The sequence below is a fragment of the Parus major genome, chromosome 5, assembly GCF_001522545.3.
Source record: "Parus major isolate Abel chromosome 5, Parus_major1.1, whole genome shotgun sequence".
NCBI classification, from domain to species: domain Eukaryota; kingdom Metazoa; phylum Chordata; class Aves; order Passeriformes; family Paridae; genus Parus; species Parus major.
In genome coordinates, this window is record NC_031774.1 from 41,333,016 (window position 1) to 41,356,687 (window position 23,672).

At 38.7% G+C, this 23,672-nt stretch overlaps 1 protein-coding gene across 14 annotated transcripts in view; it reads left to right on the forward strand.

Annotated features, from left to right (window-relative positions):
- Positions 1-23,672, forward strand: part of NRXN3 (neurexin 3) — a 964,547-nt gene that overhangs the window by 696,227 nt on the left and 244,648 nt on the right. For all 14 annotated transcript variants that reach the window (XM_015631171.2, XM_033514971.1, XM_015631158.2 and 11 more), the window contains one exon: positions 21,671-21,852. In XM_015631171.2, the coding sequence (XP_015486657.1) occupies positions 21,671-21,852 (182 nt within the window). The remainder of the gene's footprint in view (positions 1-21,670; positions 21,853-23,672) is intronic.

A 23,672-nucleotide genomic window follows, 5' to 3' on the forward strand; every position in this document is an offset into this window, starting at 1 on the left:
TATTTCTTAAAAACTATAAGGTCAGGTTCTGTTTCTTAACATGTTTTTATTATAGATTGCTGGGAATCATTCACTGCCCTTAATAGTTTTATTCCATTGCTTTGTGTGGCAGCACAGACTTGAAAAGGAATGTACTATTTCCTTTTCCTTTAATTTCAAATGAGACTAGAAAAGCTCCGGTCTCTGGGGATATTGGTACAAAGCATGTGATTTCCCCAACTTTGACTGACATATGGCCTATCCAGTCAGCCTGTAATAATAATTTACACTTGTCACATGCTTACTGATACCCACAAGCATAGGCCTTCTGGACTACTAACTGCTTGAAAATTAAAAAAAAATAGAAATTGCAGCTTGTTTCAGTTTATACAATGAAGTGCCCAAAAGATTTTCTTATTCTAAGGTAAATTGATGGGGTTATTTTACTTCTTCCATATGGAAAAACAGGAAAAGAGAACAATATTCCTAATTCTGATCTTTGTGTCCAGCCCTCAGTTCTGCATTCTGTAGCACAAAAGGAGAACTGCTTCCCTGCACAGAATAAGGATGCTGAACAAGCACTGCTCCGTGACGTTACATTAGCCCTTAAAGGCTTAGTGCTGTGCAGAACAGAGGCAGAAGCTGGTGCATCTGGGATCCATTTGGCAGTTCCCATTATCACTCGTGACTCTGACTGCACATCTTCTTGGCAGCTTCACCTGGGAGGGTCAGGAGTGAAAACAATTCAAAGGTGAACTTGGTTCTCATCCCTAGAAATTCATGACTCGGTAGCAGCAGTGTTGGAGGCAGTGTAGTTAAAACCTGTGTGCCTTCTCCCAGTGATAAATCTGCCAAGCAGATGTCCTTATTCAGAGCCATGTCAACCGAGAAAATTTCAGCAGTTTTAAATGTGCTAGCAAAGAAAGACCTTTAAAATCTCAGCAATGTGCCCCATGTGCTCCGCATCCTTTAGAAACAGTCGGTTGGTGAGTTTGTTGTGTCCACAGGTGCTTTCAGTGTGTGTTATTACTACTTTAACAAACTACTGGAAAACAAAGGAGACACATAGAAATACATGCATGAAACCTCTTCAAACACACTTCCAGGCTGATGTCTAGTGAATTGTATGACACCATTGAGAAAAATCAGAATAAAGAAATAGTGAAATAACAGAATCAAGCAACATCTACCTGTCAGAAGAACGAGTTGTAATAATCTTTGGTAGTATGGGTCACATTTCATGATGACTTTTGTCTTTCCTATCTTTGAATAAGACAGCCTGTTTCACTTAATGTGAATAAAGTTCCCTAGATGATGCATCGAAGTGGTGAAAGCTCTTTTTGTCTCTGTTGCAGAATGGATAGCTATCTTTCTATGGTATTTGTCATGTTATCTATCGGTGTAAGGAAAGGGGATGTGAATTCGGAATTAAAGCAGAAGTATTATCTGATAGGCCAACTAAGCAAAAATTAACAGATTATCAGGGAGTTTATTGTAAGTAGACAGTCAATCATAAGGTAGTGCAGTGTTTCTTAATACTGTTTATTTACTTGTTCTTTGTTTTCATCCTGAGTAATCAAGCTTTCTTTTCTCTGAGCACCCTGTATAGATAGAAGGGGAGAATGAGACTATGGAACTCAGCCAGTGTCCCAGACGAAAGTAGCAGTAAGCCCAGGAAAATACTCTGTGCACCTAATTCCTTATGTATCACAGTTCCTTAGGGAGGCAGCCATCCCAGCCAGCCCCTTCCCAGTGTATGTGTGTGTGTCTGTATGTTGAAGAGCTGAGAGATAATGTTGCAGGAGGAATTGATTAGGAGCAATTTGCCAGGGGAAGGGAGCTGTATTGTGAGCTGTCAGCAAGTAATGAAGCAAGGATGCCAATTGACAGGTGGACCAAAGCGTTTTCAGTAGGAGGGAGGAGGAAATCGGTTCCAAGATGCAATTTCTCTAATTGAGGCTGTGAAGAGATAAATGGGGAAAGTTTGCAACAGCTGGAGACTGCTCTGAAGGAAAACTTTGAGGGTTTGTTATCTTCTCAGGAGGTCTTTTAGTCACCATGGTGATGCCTCTGGCAGGCATCAGCAGGGAGAGAGAAAAAGCACTGAAACTGAAACTGAAGTCAAACAGAAGCCCCCAAGTAAAAGGTCCCAGACATATGGCGGTAAAATAAAAAATAAATATTGCTGGTGATGTTCTTTGAACTGCCACTTGGAAAGGAATTTAAGTACACATCTGAACAGTGCTGATTACAGGCTCTGTGCAAAAATTTCAGTCATTATACAGCAGTGTATATTGGTCATCAGAAAGAATAGTTCTGTACCTGGGTTTTGGGACCCATATGCACTTCTGGAAGACAGCTTTCTTGTGTGTCCACTAGAAACAGGCCTAGAAAATTTGGTTGGGTGCTTAGGCACTATGGCTTTGAAGTGAGGATGGTTATTTGAAGACGTACTTCAGAACTAGGAGGGGGTAAAATAAAAGCATGGAGAGAGCTCATCTTCATCAGTGCTATGACAGTGTTCAGGCAAAGGTTGGACTTGATCATCGTGGAAATCTTCTCCAACCTTAATGGTTCTATAATCATTATTAATTTCCTGCCCTTGATATTCAGCTGACTTATTTGTTTCCTCTTTTTTTGCCCTTCCATTTTAATTGTATTAGTCATAGCTGTTCCTTTTTGCTGCCACTTAGGAAGTTTATCTCCTTTTTCACTATAGGAATCTTTAAGCTCCTTAGATAAGCTGTGCGTAGAGCACATAGCCTTTTTTCCATTTCCTCAGTCAGTCCTTTTAGATGTGGATAACTCGAACTGGAGCAGAAAGGGATGAGGTTAGCCAGTACTTCCATCTGGTTTTAATTTCAAATTGCAAATAGATTTATATAGTGAGTTTAAGTTAATTATGAAAAATACATACATTTAAGATGTCTGTGCTTCAACATAATTGACACACATGCTGTTGTTGGCTAGCTTATTTTATAGTGGTGGCAGGCAAAATACCACCATTACATCAAAATACCCTAGAGCCAGTGATGAACAAACAAATCACTCAATTCTATTCCTGTACTGGAGATACAGGATGTTTCTGTATGTCAGGATCTCCTGTAGTGTCAAACTGGATGCAAATGAATTTACTAAGGAGCAGCAGGAATAGCAAAGGAAAAATGGGAGCTGCAGTAATAAGGTTGTGTGCCTGGAAGCAAGAATAATTTTATTTCAGGATGCTGGATTGGTTGTCTTTTTAAACAGAAATACTTTTCTTCAACTTGTGTTGCAGTAGTCTCTAGAGAGTCTAATCAATGGCTGACCTTAAGTGGTACACATGTGTATAACTAGGAATGTTCAAATACTTTTCTTTCTGATTAAATGCTATTCATCTTGCCCATCATTTCATAATTCACTTCTCATGGGTCTTGTTGAAGATGTATATCACAGAAGATTTGGAAGGGAAAACATTACAATTATTTTCTTTTCTGCATACATAGAGTAGCCTAGAAGGAGAAAATAAACATGATGCAATAATCTATGATGCTAATGTTGCTGAGGAAGTAAAACCAAGTTTTTCAGTTTAATTGAAGGAAACAACTTCTTTAGTCTTCCCCCTTCTAATAAAAAGAGTGATAGTAATATCTTTGCAGGAAAAAAAGCATGCTGAAATGCAGTATCTTGATTTATGTAGCACTTGGTGATGGAAATCTCCACATCTGAAAGTGAAAGCTGAGCAACAGTGGAAATTTACATTTTTCTGCAAACTTGTTAAGCAAGATGCTGGCATATTGCTAAAAGTGCAGGAGTGGGGGAGGGCTCTTGTGTTTTTCTTAGTTGGGTAAGCATATATAGTTACTGCTGTCATGAGTGTCTCACGTGAGATTTTTGGAACTTATATTTATTCTTTTTTTTATGCTGGTATTTTCTTAGTATGCTTATTTTGATTCTTTTTTTTTTTTTTTCCCTACAAAATTATTCCTGAGTGGTGTGAGGAAAAAACCCAATACTTTTCTACCCATCAAAGACCTTGGTTTTGTTATGTTGCATATAGGAGACAATCGTAGTGTATCTGCAAATATGGTGGAAAATAGTATCCTAGACAGTTAATAATTATTTCTTCTTGAGATACCATCTCCTTTTACCAGTGTCTGACAGATCTGCTGTTTACCTGGTTCTTGCTGACTGAATACAGAAATGTATGTAGACCATAGGTCTTAGGATGACTGAGGTCAGTGTGGCTGTTGTTGCTCAGTGTCTGGATTGGTTGGTCTTTCAGGAATGGACAAGTAACAATGTTATTTTGGCATCCACTAGCACATGATATCTCTTTTCTCTATGAGACAATATTTGTACCCTCTCCTTGGTGTAGCTCAGCTGTAGATACACCAGGGAAAATGAACTTGCAGAGGACAGCCTTAAACTCCCTCATCACATATAGCCTAACTTAACTCAGAAGAGAGGATTTTACATCATTTACATTGTTTGGTTTCCAGTCTTTTTCCACTGGATGGTCTAGTTGCTATGAGCCCTAACAAGTCTTCAATTTCCTTTTGCTCTACCATGACAGTAACTGGCTGCTGATAGACTAAGCGTAATGCCAAAATAACTGGACAGAAATATCTATAATTCTGTTGAACTGTGTGTGGTTTAAGTCTATTCTGGCACTGTTATATGAGGATTGCCTTGAAAAAGAAAGTTCCATCCCACCTACTCATGGAATACATTGTCATAGACATATGTGAGTGGTGGAGGAAGTTCCAATACATTCTGTAAGAAGTGGAGAATTTCACTGGTAGTGGCTTCAGTTTTCCAATGATTGGTTTTCCCTATTATTTCCCCAATACAATATGTTACAGAAGGTATTATATTTGAATATAAATTAATATGCAAACAGATACTGCCTTGAAGTACTGCAACAAGCATGATTTCTTTTATAACTAAATGTACTTGAATTAAACCACTGATCTGAGATGAATTACTCAGATTTACGCTTGTTGCAAGGTCAGAGTGACATTCTCTTTTGCTTATGTTTGTGACCTTACTGTTCTGTTGTGGCAATTATTGTCAGCTTTTCAATTCAGCATTTTTTGACTTATGGGAGAATCAAATGGAGAGAATAAAAGCCAGAGGCTGTTGTTTAAATATAAATAACTTTGTGGATAGAAACTGATTGGATATAAAAAGTAAATTAATGTACAAATGTTTAAAGTACTTCAACGTACTGTATGGAAGCCACCTTTCAAAATAACCTGTGAACCTTTGAACAAAGGAAAATGAGTCCATAGAACAGGCTGCACCTCTGAGACCATGGGGAAAAAAAAAAAAAAGGCTTTTCCTGGAACTTGCTTTCTGTTCTTTGAACACATTCCAATTTATCAGTACTAAAGGGAAGATGTAACTGTCAGGATGACATGTTGGAAGGACTTCCCTGAAGAAACTACAGCTCTCATAGGCTTTATGAGTATCTTATAGCAGCATTCACTGATGGAAGAGCCAGAAGAATTCTTTAGTAATCTTATTCTCTAGAGCAAAGGAGCTGAATTAGGAGTTGGATTTGGAGCTGAATACCTAAATCAGAAGATTTGACCTATAGCTCTAAGTATACAACATGAGGGAGCCCATTCAACTTTGCTAAAATGAAGAAAATATCAGATTAATCAACTGTGAGTCTAGACTCATTCCACAAGAAGTAAAACACTTTTCTGGATTTGCAGGAAAATGGGACATTATGATATATGTAACACTGATGATACTTGATATGTTCATGAAACAGATAATCACATAACTCAGGATCAGGTCCTGTTCTTTGATGAACTAAGTGGAACAGGAGCAGAAGTGGAACTTCTCTTTATGTTTTCAGGCCCTAAATAGATGAAGGAATGCTTGCAGGATCTGAGGCTGAGTTTTCACAAGGGGAGATCTATTTTTAACAGGAATCTTGAGGACAGCATATGTGAAGAGAGGAAATTCTTTCTAAGATAGAAGAAATATTAAGATCCAAGAGCCTACATCACACTGTGGCACTTTGATCTTCAATAAATACAGTGAGAATTTGTGAGATACTTGGAGAGAAAATAGGTGGGAAAAACAAAACCAAACAAAACAGTCAAAATGTTATTAATGACTGGGGAGGCGGGGGGAAGGTGAATGCCATGTCTACTAGAAAATTACAGAGTAGTCAACCTAACACCTAACTCCTGGGAAGATTACTGAGCAAATTTTCCTAGAAGCTACCTGCAAGCACACAAAGAATGAAAACCTAATTTGGAATAGCCCACATATTTGCTGCGGGCTAATTAAGCTTGGCCAAACTTATTGCCCTCTGCAGTGACACTGGCTCTGCAGATAACGGGTGCAGGAGATGTTGTTTTACTTTCACGTCTACAAAGGCTTTGATACAGTCTCCTGCAGTATCCCCATATACCAAACTTTGAGATAGGGGTTAGGTGGGTGGGAATTTGGCTTGACTTGCTGGTTGAAAGGGCTGTGCTCAAATGGCACAAAGTTCATCAGGCAGCTTATGACTAGTGATGCCCCTCAGGGGTTGATGCTGCTGCCAGTATTGTTTAATGTATGTGCTGATGACCTGGGTGTTTAAATTGAGTGTGCTCCTAGCAATTTTGCAAATTACCAAACTGGGACACCCAGCGATGAGCTGCAATTTGGAGGGACCTCAACAGGTTGGTAAAATGGGGTCGTCATGATGAGTCTAATGAAATTTGACAGAAGAAAATGCTAAGTCATCTAGGATGGAGAATTCCTGTGCAACAGGGTGTGTTCCAACTGAATAGAAGAAAGCAGCTGTGTAGAAAAGGTGTTTAACCGTTTGACTTAGAATCAGCAACTTGTTTGGAAAACCAATTACATAGTGATCTACCTTGGCAAGAATGCAGTCAGCTGGCTGAGGGAATGCTTTCCTACCCTGCAGTCAGTTGTGAGACTACATCTGCAATACTGCATTCAAGTTGGGACTTCACTTGTCAGAAGGCCACAAAGGTGGTAAAACTGTTGGAAAATACGAGAGAACGTGGTTCGTTGAACCCTAAGGGGAGAGAGGGAGGAAAAACTGTGGTTGTCTTTAATTACCAGACTAGAAGTTTATAGATAAGACTGATCTTTGAGATCCACAGAAATAGCATAAGGAGCAACAGGCGCAAGATGGAATACAGAAAATTGTAACTTACAAAGTAGGACAGTAAAATACTGGAACTGGTTGCCAGTGAAGAAGTTGTTGAATGTCCTTTTTTTGAGACATTCAAAACTGAACTGAAGTAGCTCCTAAGTAACCTTCTCTCATTGACCTTGCTTTGAATTGGAGAAGCGGCGAAACTAAATGATCTCTATATGTTCCTTCCAATTATCCAGTGCTTCTTTGTTTCTAAGCATTGGAGGTGAGAAGGTCCACACGTTCCCTGTTTTCTCTGGGAGTATAGAACTGATGGAACAGTGCTGCCAGTTCAACTTCATGCAAGGTGCTGGATTGGAAATTACTTTTTATCCGTATTTTTCTGTTTTTATATTACATTCAGAAGGAGCCTTACAAAAGGTCAGACATAAATGATCAAAAGTTCGAATAACTAGGGTCTATAAAACCTTTGTCTTTCTGTCTCACCAGCTGAAGAAGTCAGGAGGTAAGTGATGCTACTTGCATGCATCGCTAGCTGTCACCTGTGGAGCTCTGTAGGATGCGAGTGCTGCAGTTTGAGGAAGAATGAGTGACCCTTAACAGAGGGCTTAAGAGGCATTCCAGGCCTGGAGATGAAAGGATGAGGAACAAATCCTCTGTATTATTGAAGCGTGTGAAAGGCATGAAAGAGCTAGAGGTAAATCAATAGTTTGTATTTACAGCATGGGAGAGAAAGAAAAGATAGACTGGGATTTATTTTTCCAGGTTATTTGAGAAAGATTTTTTTTTTTTTCCTCCTCCCTTTAGGGAGCACAGAAATCAACTTTATATAGAATTTTATGTCTTTGGCAACCTGAAAGGTGTACCTGAAAGAAACTCTTCCCTATGTTGTCTCCCAAATAAATGATGTAGTAATTAAATGCTTTAATGGGAATGAAGCTGGCAGTTCACAAAGAAGTGGCAGAGACAGAAACAAAAATACTGAGGTTTAGTGCTTAGAGGTGGTGGTTAATACACACTTGAAATATGAGTGAAGAAAATATTTATCAATTTTAATCAAAATTTCTCGGCAGGAGGAGAGGTTAAGAGGGCATGTCCTATCCATGTTTTGCTATTTCTTCAGCCTTATTTATTTAATTTATCTTTCTAGAACTTTTAAACAATACCTCAATACCATATGGCTCACTTACTGCTCTAGAAAGTTCCTTCTACTTGTCTAGATGGGTGTTTGGTAGCACCTGACACTGGTCTACTTTAACGTTGCATGGTGATGTGGTGCGTTATCCTCTAATATAATGATTGATTAATTTGAAAGGAAAGCAAGTTAAATTTCTCCTATTAGTTTGTGTAGGCCCCCTTTAAGAACAGGACATTTCAGAGCATTTAAGATCAAATACTGTATAGAGGTGCAAAAATGTGGCATTAAAGCATTACTTGCAATGGGTAAAAAAAGATAATATCCTTCTCTGTAATGATATTATGGATATTATTTGTAATAATCATAGAAACTTTTTGCTTCTCTGCCTGAAGTAACCTAAAGCTTTCAAAATGAAGTGTAGGGAAATCACTGCTGTCATTAGATCGATGTCATCAGCCCACAGACATTTCATTATCCTCACTTGTGTGACACATGCTATTGCTCTGTGCAGCTGAAGGCCACAGACTCAGGGCCTCTTAGGTGATGATATATTTTAGTCAAGATTGTAACTGCTGAATTTTTCAGAATGCAATAGTGATGAAAAAAACTTTTAGAGAGTGGCTGAACATCAACTCACAAAACTTACAGGTAGCCTCTGCCAGAGGCGAGAAGCGTTGCATTAGCTAACCTGCCTCATGCAATGCACGTGTGATGCTGATGTGTTCATCATGGCAGTGGGAATATCTTGGTCTCCAGGTGCTGTTGTACTGTGTGTCTGTATCAGCCTCTGGATAAAGTCAGTTTACCACTGAATGTCATGGCAGGAGCTGTTGCTATGTGTAGCTGTAAGATAGAGGCCACTCTAGGGTGGTGTGAAAACTGTGATGCTGAGGTGCTTTCTAGTAAAATGATAAGAAGGGACTGTGGTGGATGGCTTTTGAGGCCAAACTTCACCTTTTGCCATGAAGCAAGGGTATAGGAGATTACATGTCTCCCTTGAGTGATACTACATTTGTAGTGTAATACAATGGGGTAGCAGAGGATGCTGGGAAAGAACTGATACCAAAGACAAAGGAAACTGATCGAGGGGAATGAAGTCCCAGGTCAAGGTGAGCAAGTTATTCAGAACCATTCTGCTTTTTCTCTCCCCTGCTGACTTTGTTCAGATACAGTTGTTCTTGAATGATCACAATCAGTATATCAAAATAAACGCTTTATAGAGTGAGGTAGAAGGAGTTGCTGGCAAGACTGTAAATCCTCTCATGGAACAAATGATAACTCAGCTCAAGAGCCCTTTTGTCCTGGGAGTGAGGGAAGGATATAAATTCTCTGAAAGTATCTGTCAGTTTGAATTGCTCTGCATTCATCATGCCAGCCCTCTGCATCATTCATGAATGTCATAGAACGCTAAAGAATTGGCACTTCATGGTGAGAATGATTAAACAACCATTACACTTGTCTTTTACTCTGGCATGGTACTTTTAACAGATTACCTGTATAAAGTTCTCTTATGTCCATCTCTCCTAGTGGTGGATGTCCTTTCATGGTGGCAAGAAGAGGTAATAACAAGAAAAGCTGTGTATCATTTACAGAATAGTTTTTATGCCCTGTTACTAGCTCTGGATATTTTTGTTTTTACATTCCCACTACGTGACCTTGGGGAAGGTTAGAAAGCCTTGGGAATGGTGAGCTTTCATAAATGCATTTCTTCATCACTGACCTTCCAGTATTTGTGAGGGACAATGTCATATTTGAGGTGAGGTCAAAAAGCCCAGAACTCTGAGTGTCTTTCCTTGATAGACCAAAATGGGCCCTATTTAGTTGTAGAAGAGTAGGCTGTGTCTACAATAACAACCAACATAGGAGTTGGTTTTTAGAATGAAATTTAGTACCAAGGACCTGAGATCTATACTGCAGGCTTTTTTCTTCTGAAGTGTTACTTTGGACTAGCTCTAGTCTGGTGTCCTAGACAAGTAGCATCCTAAAAGCTGGATTACTCTGAGACTGCTCTGATGAGAACCAAATCATAGCTAGTGGTTGATAAATCAAGAAGTTTATTTCAAAAGCATACTGTTAAAATGCTAATACCCAGCATAAAGTTACATACCTGAAAACTTTCTTCTTTTTCCAAACTCTGGTGCTACTTTAGCTTATTAGATTTGGTAAAACTCTTACCTTCTGAGGCTCTAATGAATACCCAGTAGCTGATATTTCTGGCCCAATATTTTTTAGCTGTCAGGACTGAAAATTTGTGTTTTGTCTCTTGCAGTGATGACAATGAAGACAGTAAATTTAAACTGTATTTTCTGTTTTGATATCTGTGATTAAGGAAATGTAAGCAGATATGTAAGGAGGACTGAAGAATTGCCTACAGTTAAAACAAGCAAAACCATGTAGACTCAGACTGGTCAGGCAAGCTGTTGTGCTACTTAAACCTGAAGTGACTAAATGAAGCTGATAGAAAAGAAGTTGCCTTTGCAATTTTGTTTTGTTTTTGCTTTGCTTTTGGTGCAGGTTTTTCTGTTCGGGTTTTGGGGAATCTTTTTTTGATTGGTTTGTTTTCATTGTTTGGGGTTTTTATTTGCTTGGATTTTTTATTTTGTTTTCATAGTTTTGTGAGGGTTAATTTGTTTTAATGGAATAAGTGAAGTATAGCTAAGGATAAACACTAGAAAGAGATTCTCTAGAGGAACGTTGGCTGGGCTGAGATCAATAATAGCATTTTGGCCTTTATCCATCCTGAGAGGTATCTAGGCCATTTTGTTACCATTCAGATTCTGTAAAACTGTACTGAAGTAACATTCCTGTTCTTCCTCCAAGCCCCAAGTGAGCTATGAATCCCGCTGTGCTTCTCCTTGCTAACAGCAGTCTCTGTATTCAGCTCCTTTGGCATGCTGCCTCCTGGGCTTCTTGAAGGACATCCTCTCTGTGTGCTCTTTTATCAGAAAATACCAAGAAATATGAAATTGCATCCTGATCCTACCTCCTCTTTGGCAGCAGAATGTAACTAAGAAATGGTTCCATCTACCTTTACTGAATTTAGTCACAGTTGCACGTAACAAAGTAATGGAGTCTCTTTGCAGGTGGTGGATAACTTGGCCCTAGTAAACATATCCTGCTGTTCTGCAAGGGTCACAATTTTACAGGCACTTGTTCCCAACACATTTCATATTTCAGTTGTGTTTGTAGTTTCTTTTGTCTCTTCTTCTGGTGCATAGTGGTTATAAGCCTTTTGTTTTCTGTATTGTTATCAGTACTGTGGGGAGTTCGGGGTTTTTTTTGCAAAATGTTTTTCATACTCTGTAATGCGTAGGGAAAAAAAAAAAGAAAAAATAAAAAGACCTGGAGGAATTATCCTTGTGGAATTTTTCTAGATTGATAACTGTCATCTAGCTGCCTAAAGCTTTGGAGCCTGAATTTGATTACACAACTGGTCTCTTTACTGAAAGAAATTAATTAAGGATTGAGGGTGGTGGTATAAGTCTGCAAGGCAAAGTTGATACTGAGAGGGTAGATATAGGGACAGATTACTGTGCCTTACAAAACAAGAACTAGGGAGCATGTAATCTATTTAGCAAGAGCAAGTATGAAAAAGATGATTCTTCACACAAAAAGGTGATCCTTTTTCACTCAGACTGCAAATGACACCAGGATATCTTTAGTCCAAACCCCTGCTTGGAGCGAGGTCAGATCAGGTTGCCTTGGGTTTTATGTAGTCATATCTTGAAAACCTCCACACACAAAGATTCTAAAATCTTCTTGGGCAACCTGTTTGCATGTCTGTCCTTGTCAGGAGAAAGCTCTTTGCTTGCTGCAGAGTCAGATTCTCTCACTTCCAAGTATGGGTTGCACCCTGTTCTTCAGCTGTGCACTGCTGTGAAGAGCCTACCTTTGGCTTTTCCATAACCTCCTTGCAGGTGCTGTGAGGCTGCCCTCTGGTCCCCTTGAAGCTGTCATCTCCAAGCTGATAAAACCCCAATCTGGCATTTCCTCACAAGGCAGGCACTTTATCCACCCAACTGCCTTTGTGGCACTTCACTGAGCGTGCTCCAGTTTGTCAATCCAAAATCAGATACATTATTCTAGATGCAATTTAACAACCACTGAGTAAAGGAGAATAATCACTTCATCTACTAACAGCCTCAGGTCCTGTTAATAGAGTGCAAGATGCTGTAGGCTGCCTGTGCTGATAGGGCCCACAGCTGGTTAATGTTTAACTTGCTACATCAGTGGCAGATTTGTGTGAGTCATTGTGAAGGGTTTGTAAGACATTATGGTGAATGCAAAACTTTTTAATGTATTCAAAGAGAGACTGGATAAGTACTTGAAAAATAGATCTCTTTGGGATTACTGTATAAACAAACCGCATGAGGCTGAGTTAATTGATGAAAAGACTCACGGTCTGAGTGCATACTTAAAGGAAATAGTCTTGTTCTACTCTTAGTTTTCCCTGGGTACCCACTTAGGATCAATGCTGAGGATATGACAGTGGTCCTTGTCTGACCAATCATGTTGTTATAATGGAAATTAAGGTATTACTGAAATATTTTCAGTATTGCAATCTTTTATGTTTAAGCTGCTGTGCCTATGGTCATCTTGTGTCTGTTTTAGTCAGGAGTTAATCCCTAAATTCCTTCTGAGATGATAAACACCCCCAACATGCCCCATGGCAAATTTATATTTGGAAAAAACCTCAATATTCCTGGTATCGCAGATTTAGAGAAATCCCTATTTCAAGCATTCATTATCTTGGACCTTGTACTAGTTCTGGGAACACTCCCTTGCTCTCCTTCTTTTCCTCTTCCAATCTTTTTAATGCAGTGTAACTAATAAGAAGCAACATACTGTCTGATCCAATTGTTGGCTGATGCACACATACTGGGAGGAAAGCAACTTGTATTAATTTTCTGTCATTAAAAAAGACAGACACAGAAAGCAGGCGTGATCTGAATTGCTGCTTCTGTTTTGTGTTAGTCTTGCAGCTTTTATAGCTCCTCCTCCTTTTTGTATAGAAGAAGCTTCTTCATATTTTGAAGTGAGAAAGGAATTTCAGTTTCATGTCAAACAATGCCTGCTTTTTGAGATGAATATGGTGTTCAATTTCAGTCTCACAGGGTTTATCAAGGGAAGAGTGAGCATGCTGAAAGGAAGAAGAGCTAATTCATGACAACTCTAAGCACAGAAGCTTGCTTTGCTTTTTGCTTTTTTTTTTTTGTTGTTTGTTTGTTTGTTTTGGATTACACTGGAAGCTTTGTATTTTCCAGGGATGTAAGTTTCCTTTGTTCTTAGGCAATTTAAAGCTCTTGATAAATAAAAGAATGTTTCAGCAGTCATGTCGTAGAAAATATTAGGTCTTTCTTTCTCCCAAGAGGGATCCTGTGATGGAATAGTCAAATGAGCCAGATGATGATGATGGTGATTAGATACTCTGGAACCTTTTTATCGCCCGTCTCTGTTTTGTTTTAATCAAGGAGGTGTTCGTATCAATAGACCTTTTAAACTCTGGGTGTGGAAAACACAGCAACTAAGTCACAAATGTACAAATACTGGAGAGAATCTTTAGGTGGAGCAAGACTTTTCATCCTGGTTGATGATACTCAGTTTTGATGAGACTTCCATTTCTTGATGTCTTTGAGTGACAGTGGCTCACAAGATGTCCCTGGGATATCCAGATATTGCAATGTAAGAAAATTAGTGTATATGCTTGAAGGCAGGGGATGTGTCAATGTCTAGCTTCGTTTTGGTTCCTGAGATAAAAGTAAATCTTTTGTCTAATTACTTTTTTTGTTTGGTGTAATGTATAGTGGGACAGGAAGATGAGGCGTAAAAGAGGGGTTAGGATAACAATGTAATTGAAGTTTAGGATTGAGGGCAACAAGATGAGAGTTTATAAGTGAAGAAGGAAGAATAGCTATTGTCAAGACTGATGCCTTGGTAAATATGAAAGGGCAGAAGGAATGGGAAAATTCTCTCTTGGTCTTTTTTTTTACTCTTTGTTCTTAATTTGTCTCATAAAATGGCATCTGGAAATGCTATCCTTTGCTGAGGCAAAGAAGCTATGTGATGCTGAATGCAGTGCATTTAGTGGACAGGACTCTCAGGAGTAACTTTGCAAATCTGGCAATTGAAAACACCTGTTAGGTCATCTCTAGGCAATATAGATGTTTTAGCACACCTAGAATTGCCCCAGTTGAAGTGATTTCAAGTAATGAAGAGTCAGCTAAATCATCCATGCTCTTTGGGAGTATGTTGCAAAGCTAGGTGAGGACTTTACCTGTTTCCATTGTTATTGTTGTTAACGCATATGAACACTGTTTCCTTTCTTTGACTGTCCTCAAAATATTGTTTTGTCATTCTTTTACTCTTTTTACTCCTAAGAAATTAATTTAATGGAAATTTGGAGTTGTGTGGCATGTGTGTAGTCTATTTGATGTGGCCAGAATGAATTAAGTATTAAAAACAGCTATCAGTAGCTTCATTTCTCCTCAGCCAATGTGCATCCTTTTGGGGAGTAATAAATAGATCTCATTTGAAAGTTATGGTTGTCTGGTTTTCTGGTTTGTGCAGTATGTGTTGTTTGCTCCCCCTTAGAGCTGGTGGTCAAAACATGGATTGTTTTTTGTCAAGTGTAGCAAGCATAAATAAATAAGATGCTGAACTCTCTGGCCAAGACCTGAGGAGCTACCCTACAGTTGTTTCTCTGACTGGAAACAGAGTGGTCAAATATGGAGTCTACCTTAAGCTGAAACACAGGGCCAAGAACTTTAATTCTGGGGGCACTGATCAAATCAGTCTGATCAGACTTGTGGCAAAACTTCCAATCTATGTTGTTAGAGTTTTCTATTAGAACAGAAATTGATCTTGGCAGCTCTTCCTTGTTGTCTTGTTCATCTCCATGTGCAAAGGTGGAATAGCTCTCTCTAGATACCATGTTTTTTGGAACTGCTTTTTTATTACTTGACCAAATTATGATGGTTCCTGCAGCAGCAAATTTTATCTCCTTACTTAGTTTCTGCAGATGTATGCCTGATCTCTTCTCACTTGCTTTCATGCCAGTATTCTAACCTGCATTCTTTTACATGCCTTTTTTTGGTGATGGAAATAGTAAATTAACTGCCTAGTCCAGGGACAGTAATTTAAGGGTCACTGTTACTTCTTCTTTATGTAAATTTGGAAAAAGTTCCACTTCAATGAGTTTTCTTATTGAGATTTTGTGGGATTTTTTGAATTTCTGTATAAACTATTAGGTCTCCATTATTTAGTTATGCTTTTAGAGACCTGATGATTAATGGGCTGCTAATTACAGGTGTTAGCAAGGTTTCCTTCCTGATGGGAAATGGCTCTTGGTTTGCTTGCATAACCTAAGGTCATGCACAATGTGTTACTAATTTCACCCTTTGACAACATTGCTTCTTGAAAATTACCTAAATTTCTGTTTTCTGCCAAGAAAGAAGAGCAAAATGCCATCATCATGAATTTTCCTGTAGTTTAACTGGTAGCTTCTTGTAAAATAGCAGAAGGTTATGATTATTAATAAACTTGTTAGGACCCGCATATAAATATAAAATATAAATAAAATATGTGCATATAAATACTCAAAGACACTCATCTGATCTACTGGACTAAGTAGAATATAGTATAAAAAAATCTTCCACTCCCTTTTCCCTAAAAATGTTAAGTAAAATAGTATCTGTACTTGTTATGGTTTAGAAATGGTATTCCTCAATTTAGACTATGGTATTCTATACCACTTATGTCATGCTCAAGTCTTATACCTTCCAGCAATATACGTATGTAAACACAAGCACAGGTATTCTTTCCATGGTCAGTGGCTGTCCTCCCCAGGATGTCTGCTGAGTTCATTTATTCCATGTGGGTTCTATCCATCCTAGATGTCTTCCAGGGCAGGAGGGCTAGTGTGCTGTTGGCTGGTTGCCAGCTGCATCACAAGCTCATGACTGGTGTAACTGAAGCAGTCCATCCTCACTGTCTGTGGTACTTATGACATACAGTGGCAATGTCATTTTAGCCACCAGTATTATTAAATTCAGCATTACAGACTGTTCTCAGCCAAATATCAAATTCCCTTCAGGTGCATATCGTGTTTCCCTGTTCCTCTGCATTACCCACCAAGTACATCCAAGTTCCTGAAAGAAAACAATCCCACAGATGGGTTTGCCTTTGTTTGATGCAGGACTAATCTAAACTGTCCTCCCTAACACCTTCCTCATGTGCACCACAGAGACTTCATCCCCTTCTGGTACATGGAGGTTATAATTGTGCAGGGCCAGCTCAATTGGTAGAGCTTTAGTTGGTGTTAACTAAACAGGTGACTTTCACTAAATGTAAATCCCAGTCTTTGAAGGTCCTACCACCCATTGATTTCAATGTGATTTTTAGCAGTCCATTGTATTGTTCAGTTTTCCCAGAGGCTGGTGCAGGACAGGGAATATGACTCAATACCATTCTTTCTGGCCCAGGTGTCTACAAGGTTATTTTTGAAATGAGTCCTGTTTCAGACTCAGTTTATCCTAGCATGCTGTGCTGCTGCAGGACTTGCTTTCCAAACCCCAGGATGGTGATCTGGGCAGTGGTGTGAGGCACAGGGTATGTCTCCAGGGCTCACCTCTGGAGGTGCCACAGCATTCTCCTTACAAATATTCTGTCACTTTATCAGGGTGGGTCCTATCATTGTCTAGGGGTGAACTTCCAAATCACCGAAGAAGAGAATGCCTTTAAAATGTGGTCAATGCCCTCCAACATTCCATGCCATTCATGACAACCTAACCTTGGGGCAGATTTCTGAAAGGTACTCAAGTAATTATTGTAGCTTTTGCATTGGCCTGGGTTCTTCATAATTTGCCTCCTAAAGGTACTTTTTGGTTGTAAAAATATGAGCTGTAGCATTTACCATATATTAAACTTGTACTCACCTTCCAGTGCAGAGTTGCTGCAGTTAACCCTTCAGTGTATAAACCCTGTAATACGTACCAAATGTTACATTTTCTTGGCCACAGGGACATGACTGTGGGTGCTGTCCTGGAGCTGAGGCAAACAAGGCTTTAAGTGGCTTAGTAGATGCAAATAGGGAATTTGCAATCAATTATTTAATGTGGGGAAATTCACAGGAGTGCAGAGCATAGAAGTGATGATTCGTGCAGACATAAGACTTGTTTTCTACTACTCTACTTTTCCTTTATTACTTTACTTTTCTACTTTGCTGCAGTTGCACTATGTTGATTGAAGGAAACTTGTCCTTAAAATAGGTTTTCAAAGTATTTGGCTAATGTTGAGTTAATGACAGGTGACGATGCCAACTTAAATGAAATGTTTTTTAAAACACCTCACTTTTGGGCTTTATTTGCTGTGGCATATAACCTGTGGCTTATGACTTTTCTGTTAGAAGTTTTCCATGACAAGTCTTTGCCTCAAACTATTTTGTTTTGACTGAAGATGAATATTCTAACAGCTCTGTTCATGAATATAACTAGCAATTACATAATTTACCTAAGCTAGATGTGCAGACTGCATTGTCACATGTGTAGGAACATACCCATCTTTGATGTCTAAACACTAATGATATAAGTTACAAGTTACGTAATTTCTGGGAGAAGCCAACTACTAATCACCCAACCCTAAGTTTTGTGTGTTTATAAACTTAGATGCTAAGCACGTAATGGTAGTCCTAGTAGCTTAAATCTGTAAGGAAAGGAGTGTTTGCTCACTATATATTGTTCAGTTTTCTGAGCTCCCAGCGCTCACCAAATTCTGCATGCAACATGTAAAGTAGCTGAAAATATTCTACTTCCATTTGTTTTTATGTGTTGGTACAGTAAATCTGACCCAGGGCACTATGAGAAGTGCAATTGCTCACAAAACTGACTGGGAAAATAATTTTGTGTGTTTGTATCCCTGATTCTATTATTCTTCTTTTTCGTTTTTTTGTTTGTTTGTTTTTCACGGTATAGTTTGAATTTAGTGTTATATAGTTGAAGTGGTGAAACACAGTAACAACAATACATTGTAATACAATGAAATTAATCAGTTCTTCAGGCTTTTCTATTGTTGGGGCACAGTTGGTGTTGTCTTTATTAAAGGAGTTACATAATTAAACTTTTAACAGTGAGGAAAAACTAAAGTGGCTGCTCTTTAAGAGTGTATGCTCCTGTCTGTCTTGAATAGAAAGTATATTGGGAAAAAATACGGGTTCTTGTCTAATAAAGGGGACTGTAACGAAGCTTAGGTACAAGAAGATCTCAAGATAAACAGATGTGTATTTTACCAGGTTTTTTTTTTAGTCAGAATACTTTGGTTAATTATTCTGCAGTTCTCTGCAACACCACAAAGAAAGGATAATGGTTGATTTAAGATCAGGAGGGACTGCTGGAGGTAAACTGGTCTAGCCAGTTTACTCACACAAGATTAAAGCAAGTCCAATCCAATAGAGTTGTCCAGGCCATTTCAAGTTCTGGTGAAGCTAAAATCACCTTTCCTGAAGTTCAGGGTTATAATTTGCTTGTTTTTTTCAATTCTCCTGAACTTTCAAACTCTATAAACACATGGTTGCTGCAGTCAAATAGAAGTATTTTAGTCAAGTGTGTTTGTGTTGCATGGTTGGGGTGTTTTTGTTATCTTTCTATGTGATCGCAATGTGGTACTAACTCATACTTTTACTTGATGCACCTTATGCTTTCAGACTGGAATGACTATTTGGTTCATAATTTGGGGGAAAAAATATACTGGCACAATGTTAATATGCATCTCTTTCCAAAAATGTCAATGGAAATCCCATTTGTCCTCAAAAAGTTGGTGAAGGGAAGGGACATGGATGTATCCAACAAATATTTCTACATGCAGCTACACAGAGATAAAGCGAGTTCCCCATCTCTCATTAGGCATCTCATTATTTTCTGATCTGGAAAATAAGCAAGCTACTACTGGCCATCAGACTGCTGCTTGCAGGTCTGTTTGGGTTAGTGCTGCTCTGGTTGTTGCATCTGAATTATCTTTCTTTCAAGAGCTCAGTGCCTCGCCAGAACACATGACTGCAAAATGCAGCACAGTAAACCCCTGACATGTTTAAAGTGAAGTTGGACAGCCTGTGGACCAGGGGAAGTCCAGAACTGAGGTGACATTCCCAGCTGAACCAGTGTGTTGCATGTCTTCATGACGCATTATGTAGAGCATCTCAGGGAAAACTGGAATAAGACCAAGCAGAGGCAGATTTTTACCGTGCTATTTCTTAGTGTTTCTGATCCTTTGGAGTCTTGATACCACAGTACCAAAGTTCTAATTATTGTCTTATAGGCTTAGAATCAAAATCTGTGCTCTGTGAGGAGAAAATAAGATCTGATCAAGTAGTTAAGTCTCATGAAAGGTCTGTGAGGACATAATTGGTTCTAGTTGGGTCTCATTGGAAGACTGACATGGTCTACCTGCAGCCAAATGACTCTTAGAGAGGCAAAAAAGTAATCTGTCTTCATAAAGAGTGAAGAACTCACTTCCAAGCTTGTCTTTGCTGCTGAAAGGCCTGATAACCAGTACAAAGAAAAGGAGGAGAGATTGAAATTCAAGTGAGAGTGATTTTGAAAAGTGGGTTCTAGTTTCTGAAGCCATCAACAGTGAGTAAATCTACTTTTGCTTACAACATTGCTGTGCCTAGTTTTAGTCTGTAGTGCAAATACACATAGGTTATAGAACAAACTGATAAACTGAAGGAGCATATTTGTAGGAGGCTGTTGTTATACCTGAGAATGGGAGAGGACATAGATAATTCACTACCTGGTCATCTCCAGCTGTCTTACCATAAGGTTGCAGACAGAGCTGGGGATGTATTTAAACGAACAGACAAATAAAACCTCTTTCTACACATCTTAAAATAGTTGTACACCCTCTGTCTGGAGTTTAAAGCTGAATGAGAAGACTAAGTCTGTAAAATTATTCTTTCTCAAACTGAAATAGTGTACGTGCACAGAATGTGTTTTTTTAGTAATTCAGAATTATGACTTAAATTTCCTATGTAACCCTGATTTTGGACACATTTGTCTGAATTTACTGAGGGCATGTTCTGTTGGATGTGCACAGGCCTGGAAGGCAAGAAAGAAACATGATTCATTTTTACTCTGTCATTGAGTCAGCTGTTCACAAATAATTTCATTCCTCTGTGGCTAAGTTTTTGATGTCTGTTTTGTTAATGTGTTCTGAGATGTGTATAGGAAGCCTCTTTAGCAAGGGAGAAGTGTATTAATTATTTCTACTAATGTGTAGCATTTATTTGGAATTCAGGTCATAGACAGCTTTAGTGAAGCTGCAACAGTAGACAAGTGTAGAAATTACTGTTATATGATCCTACCTGTTTCTGTAGTTATCTACTTTCACTCTGGGCAGGGTTGTGTGATCCATGTTGCTGATTGGTACAGTGCGGAAAAAAAAAATTCTCCGTTGTATTTTCACTCAGATTAGAAAATGTACCCAGTAATTGCTTGCACTTTCTACATATGTTTTATCCTTGTTGCAGTAACAGAAGCTGGTTATTTTTGCTTACTATTCTGTAACCATTGTAATAGTGCTCAGAAAAATGAGGCACAGTAAGTGGCTGAAACATGGAGGAGTGTTGTTCCTGTATATTTGGACAGGACAGGAATTTTAGATAGATTTTTCAAGAAGCTCAGGGGCCAATTGTATAACTGCTGAGTTATAAAATCTTGCTCCTAACTCAGACTGTTGAGTACAAGTCAGAATGTGAACTCCAAACACTTTTGCTTCTCAGCTTCCTCGTCTGCAACAACAATTCCTCACTTGCATTTCTGCCTTCCTCAGCTCAGATGGCCCTCAGGGATGTGGGAGGACAGCATGTTTAGCATGGGAGAGGTTTGGTGTTGTCCTTAAAAACAAGGGCAAGGAACAAATTCCCAGGCTCAGGGGTGACAAGACAAATGGTGCTGGAAATATGTGGACTAGATATCAAAAAATCTCGTGAAGTCTTGAGAAAAGTATAGTCTCCTGCTATGTGTGCATAGTCTTTAGCTGAAGGCAAGTCCAACCTCAAGGAGAAATGCTAAATATTTCCTTTGAAACATTTACAAGATGGAATCCCACGCTTCTGGAACAGGAGTGGTTTGTGGTTTTTTTCCTCTGAACAGCAGTGTCCTATTCAGCCTTGTCGGAGGTATTAGCACTAATGAAATCATTTATTCTCGATAAGCTGTCTTGATAATCTTTGATAAACTCTTCACTTATCTTTGTCTTAAATTCTGCTTGTGTTTATTGAGGAATTAATAATGTACTTCATTGGGTCTGGCCAGCAGGATGCATTGATTTCACTCCTGTAACTAATGAAAGCTTGTGCTTGCTAAAGTTGTTCCTCTCAGAAGTCACAGTATTACCAGACTTGGTAAATAAGTAACTAATACATTTTTCTTTGGCTTTGTATCTTGTAGCTGGTGCCACATACATATTTGGGAAGAGTGGAGGTCTCATCCTGTACACCTGGCCAGCTAATGACAGACCAAGCACAAGGACAGACCGTCTTGCTGTGGGCTTCAGCACAACAGTGAAGGATGGCATTCTTGTCCGGATTGACAGTGCCCCTGGGCTGGGTGATTTTCTGCAGCTGCACATAGTGAGTACAGACAGACCCATGTCTCTCCCAGACCTGGGTTTCTCTTAACTGGATGTGTGTTTGAGGAAAACTGTTACTCTGAAATACCATGTGTCGTAATCTGTACTTTCTATGTCTTCAATTCTCATCAGATTAAACTGCCTGTAGTAGTTCTTTAGGGTTTTGTAGAGTTGGAGAATTAAATCTTGATGCCAGGAGTAATTAGGGAGGGAGGAAACAAAACAAAACTCAAGAGCCTTATGTGATTCAATAGTAGGATTTATTCAAAAAGTGAAGAAACATTTTGCATCAGTGGTAGTCTACTGATTCATATGCACAGTCCTGAATACAGCTGAATTTATGGTGAAGTATTACTATTCTTGGAAGGCAAAGAATAAAAGGGAATGATAGGTTGTTGGGTTTTTCTTCACAAAGAAAGTGAAGTGAGAACTGAACAGATCCTCAAGCTGATATAGCTGATGCTTGCTTTAGCAGGGTAGTTCAAAAGAGTAAGAATTTTATGTTAGTGCAACATAGCTTTTCAAGAAAAAAAAGCATACTTTTGTGAGAACTTGAGTGAAGGGGGTTTTAGGACAGTTGAATTACTTGAGAAAATGAGAACACTAGGACTGGAAACACTTGGAGTTTGTTACTTGATGTGATTCTTTGGGAGGAGAAGAGACTGCTCTGTTTTTGTCTGGCAAACAGCCAAGAGGTTTACTAGAGGTAGAGGCTGGTTATGTTTCTTGATGTTCAGATTGTTTGCAATGTATTATGCAAATTCATAGTGGAAGGGAAATTGGGCCATTTGCAAATTTTGAATGAGCTGGGGATATGTTGACATTTCAAGGAACCTTGAAGATATAAGTAAACAGGAAGGAATGCCAGGGGCCAAAACAGACCTAATGTGAAAGACAAGGGGCTTTAATCTGTTGCTAGAGTTTGCCATATTCAGAATCATGTTGAAGCACTGGGTATATTGCAGGGTGGTTCTGAAACAACCAGAAACAATGTTTTAGTACTCATTGTAAGCATATTCATGAAAATAATAATAATAATAACACAAGAAAATAATTGCTTTCTCTTTCCAATCAGTTTTGGAAAAGAAAATAATGAAAATTTTTCAGCTTCTTTCCCATATTTATTTTTTTTTTCAAACTACTTTGTATGGAATGGTGCTAGTTTCAGATTATTTTAGATATTTAAATATCTGAAATATCTGTAGAAAAAAATCTGATTGTGGTTGATATTATTGCCAAAAGTTCAGTTGAATGCTTCCTGTGTAGTTTGGCCAATTTTATCCCTGAAAGCTGTTCACTAGCAGTAAATATAGAACTAGTTCAGCTTTAATTTCTCTTGTTCTTTTGTGGTCAGGATGGATTAGGAGGATTTGCCAGTCATTCATGAGGAGCAAAGGCATGCTGCTGTGCTCTTCTGGGTATGGTATTACTGTTCATCATATACATCACTGACTACCTAACTGCTCAAATAAAGAATGTGGTCTGAGTCTCATGCTGTGACATGCAATAGGAAAGTTGAAGAGGAACTTTTAAAGTGTTATTGACTTCTTGAATGTCTGTAAGACTTTGTTATCTCTGGTTTATTGTTCAAAGAAATAGAAGTGAGCTTACATCAGAATTATTTTGGAAAAAAATTAAATCTGAAGTTAAAGGTGCATCTTGAAATGACACTTAAAATGCAAGACCAGTTAAGATCTCTCAGCAAATTGCATGCAAACTTTTCATGAGATGAAGGTCTTTTGTAACTTTCTGGAACTGTTTGTATTTTACTTTTCTAAAACCAAAATCTCTTTGATGCAAAATATTTCCGCCTTTCCTAGG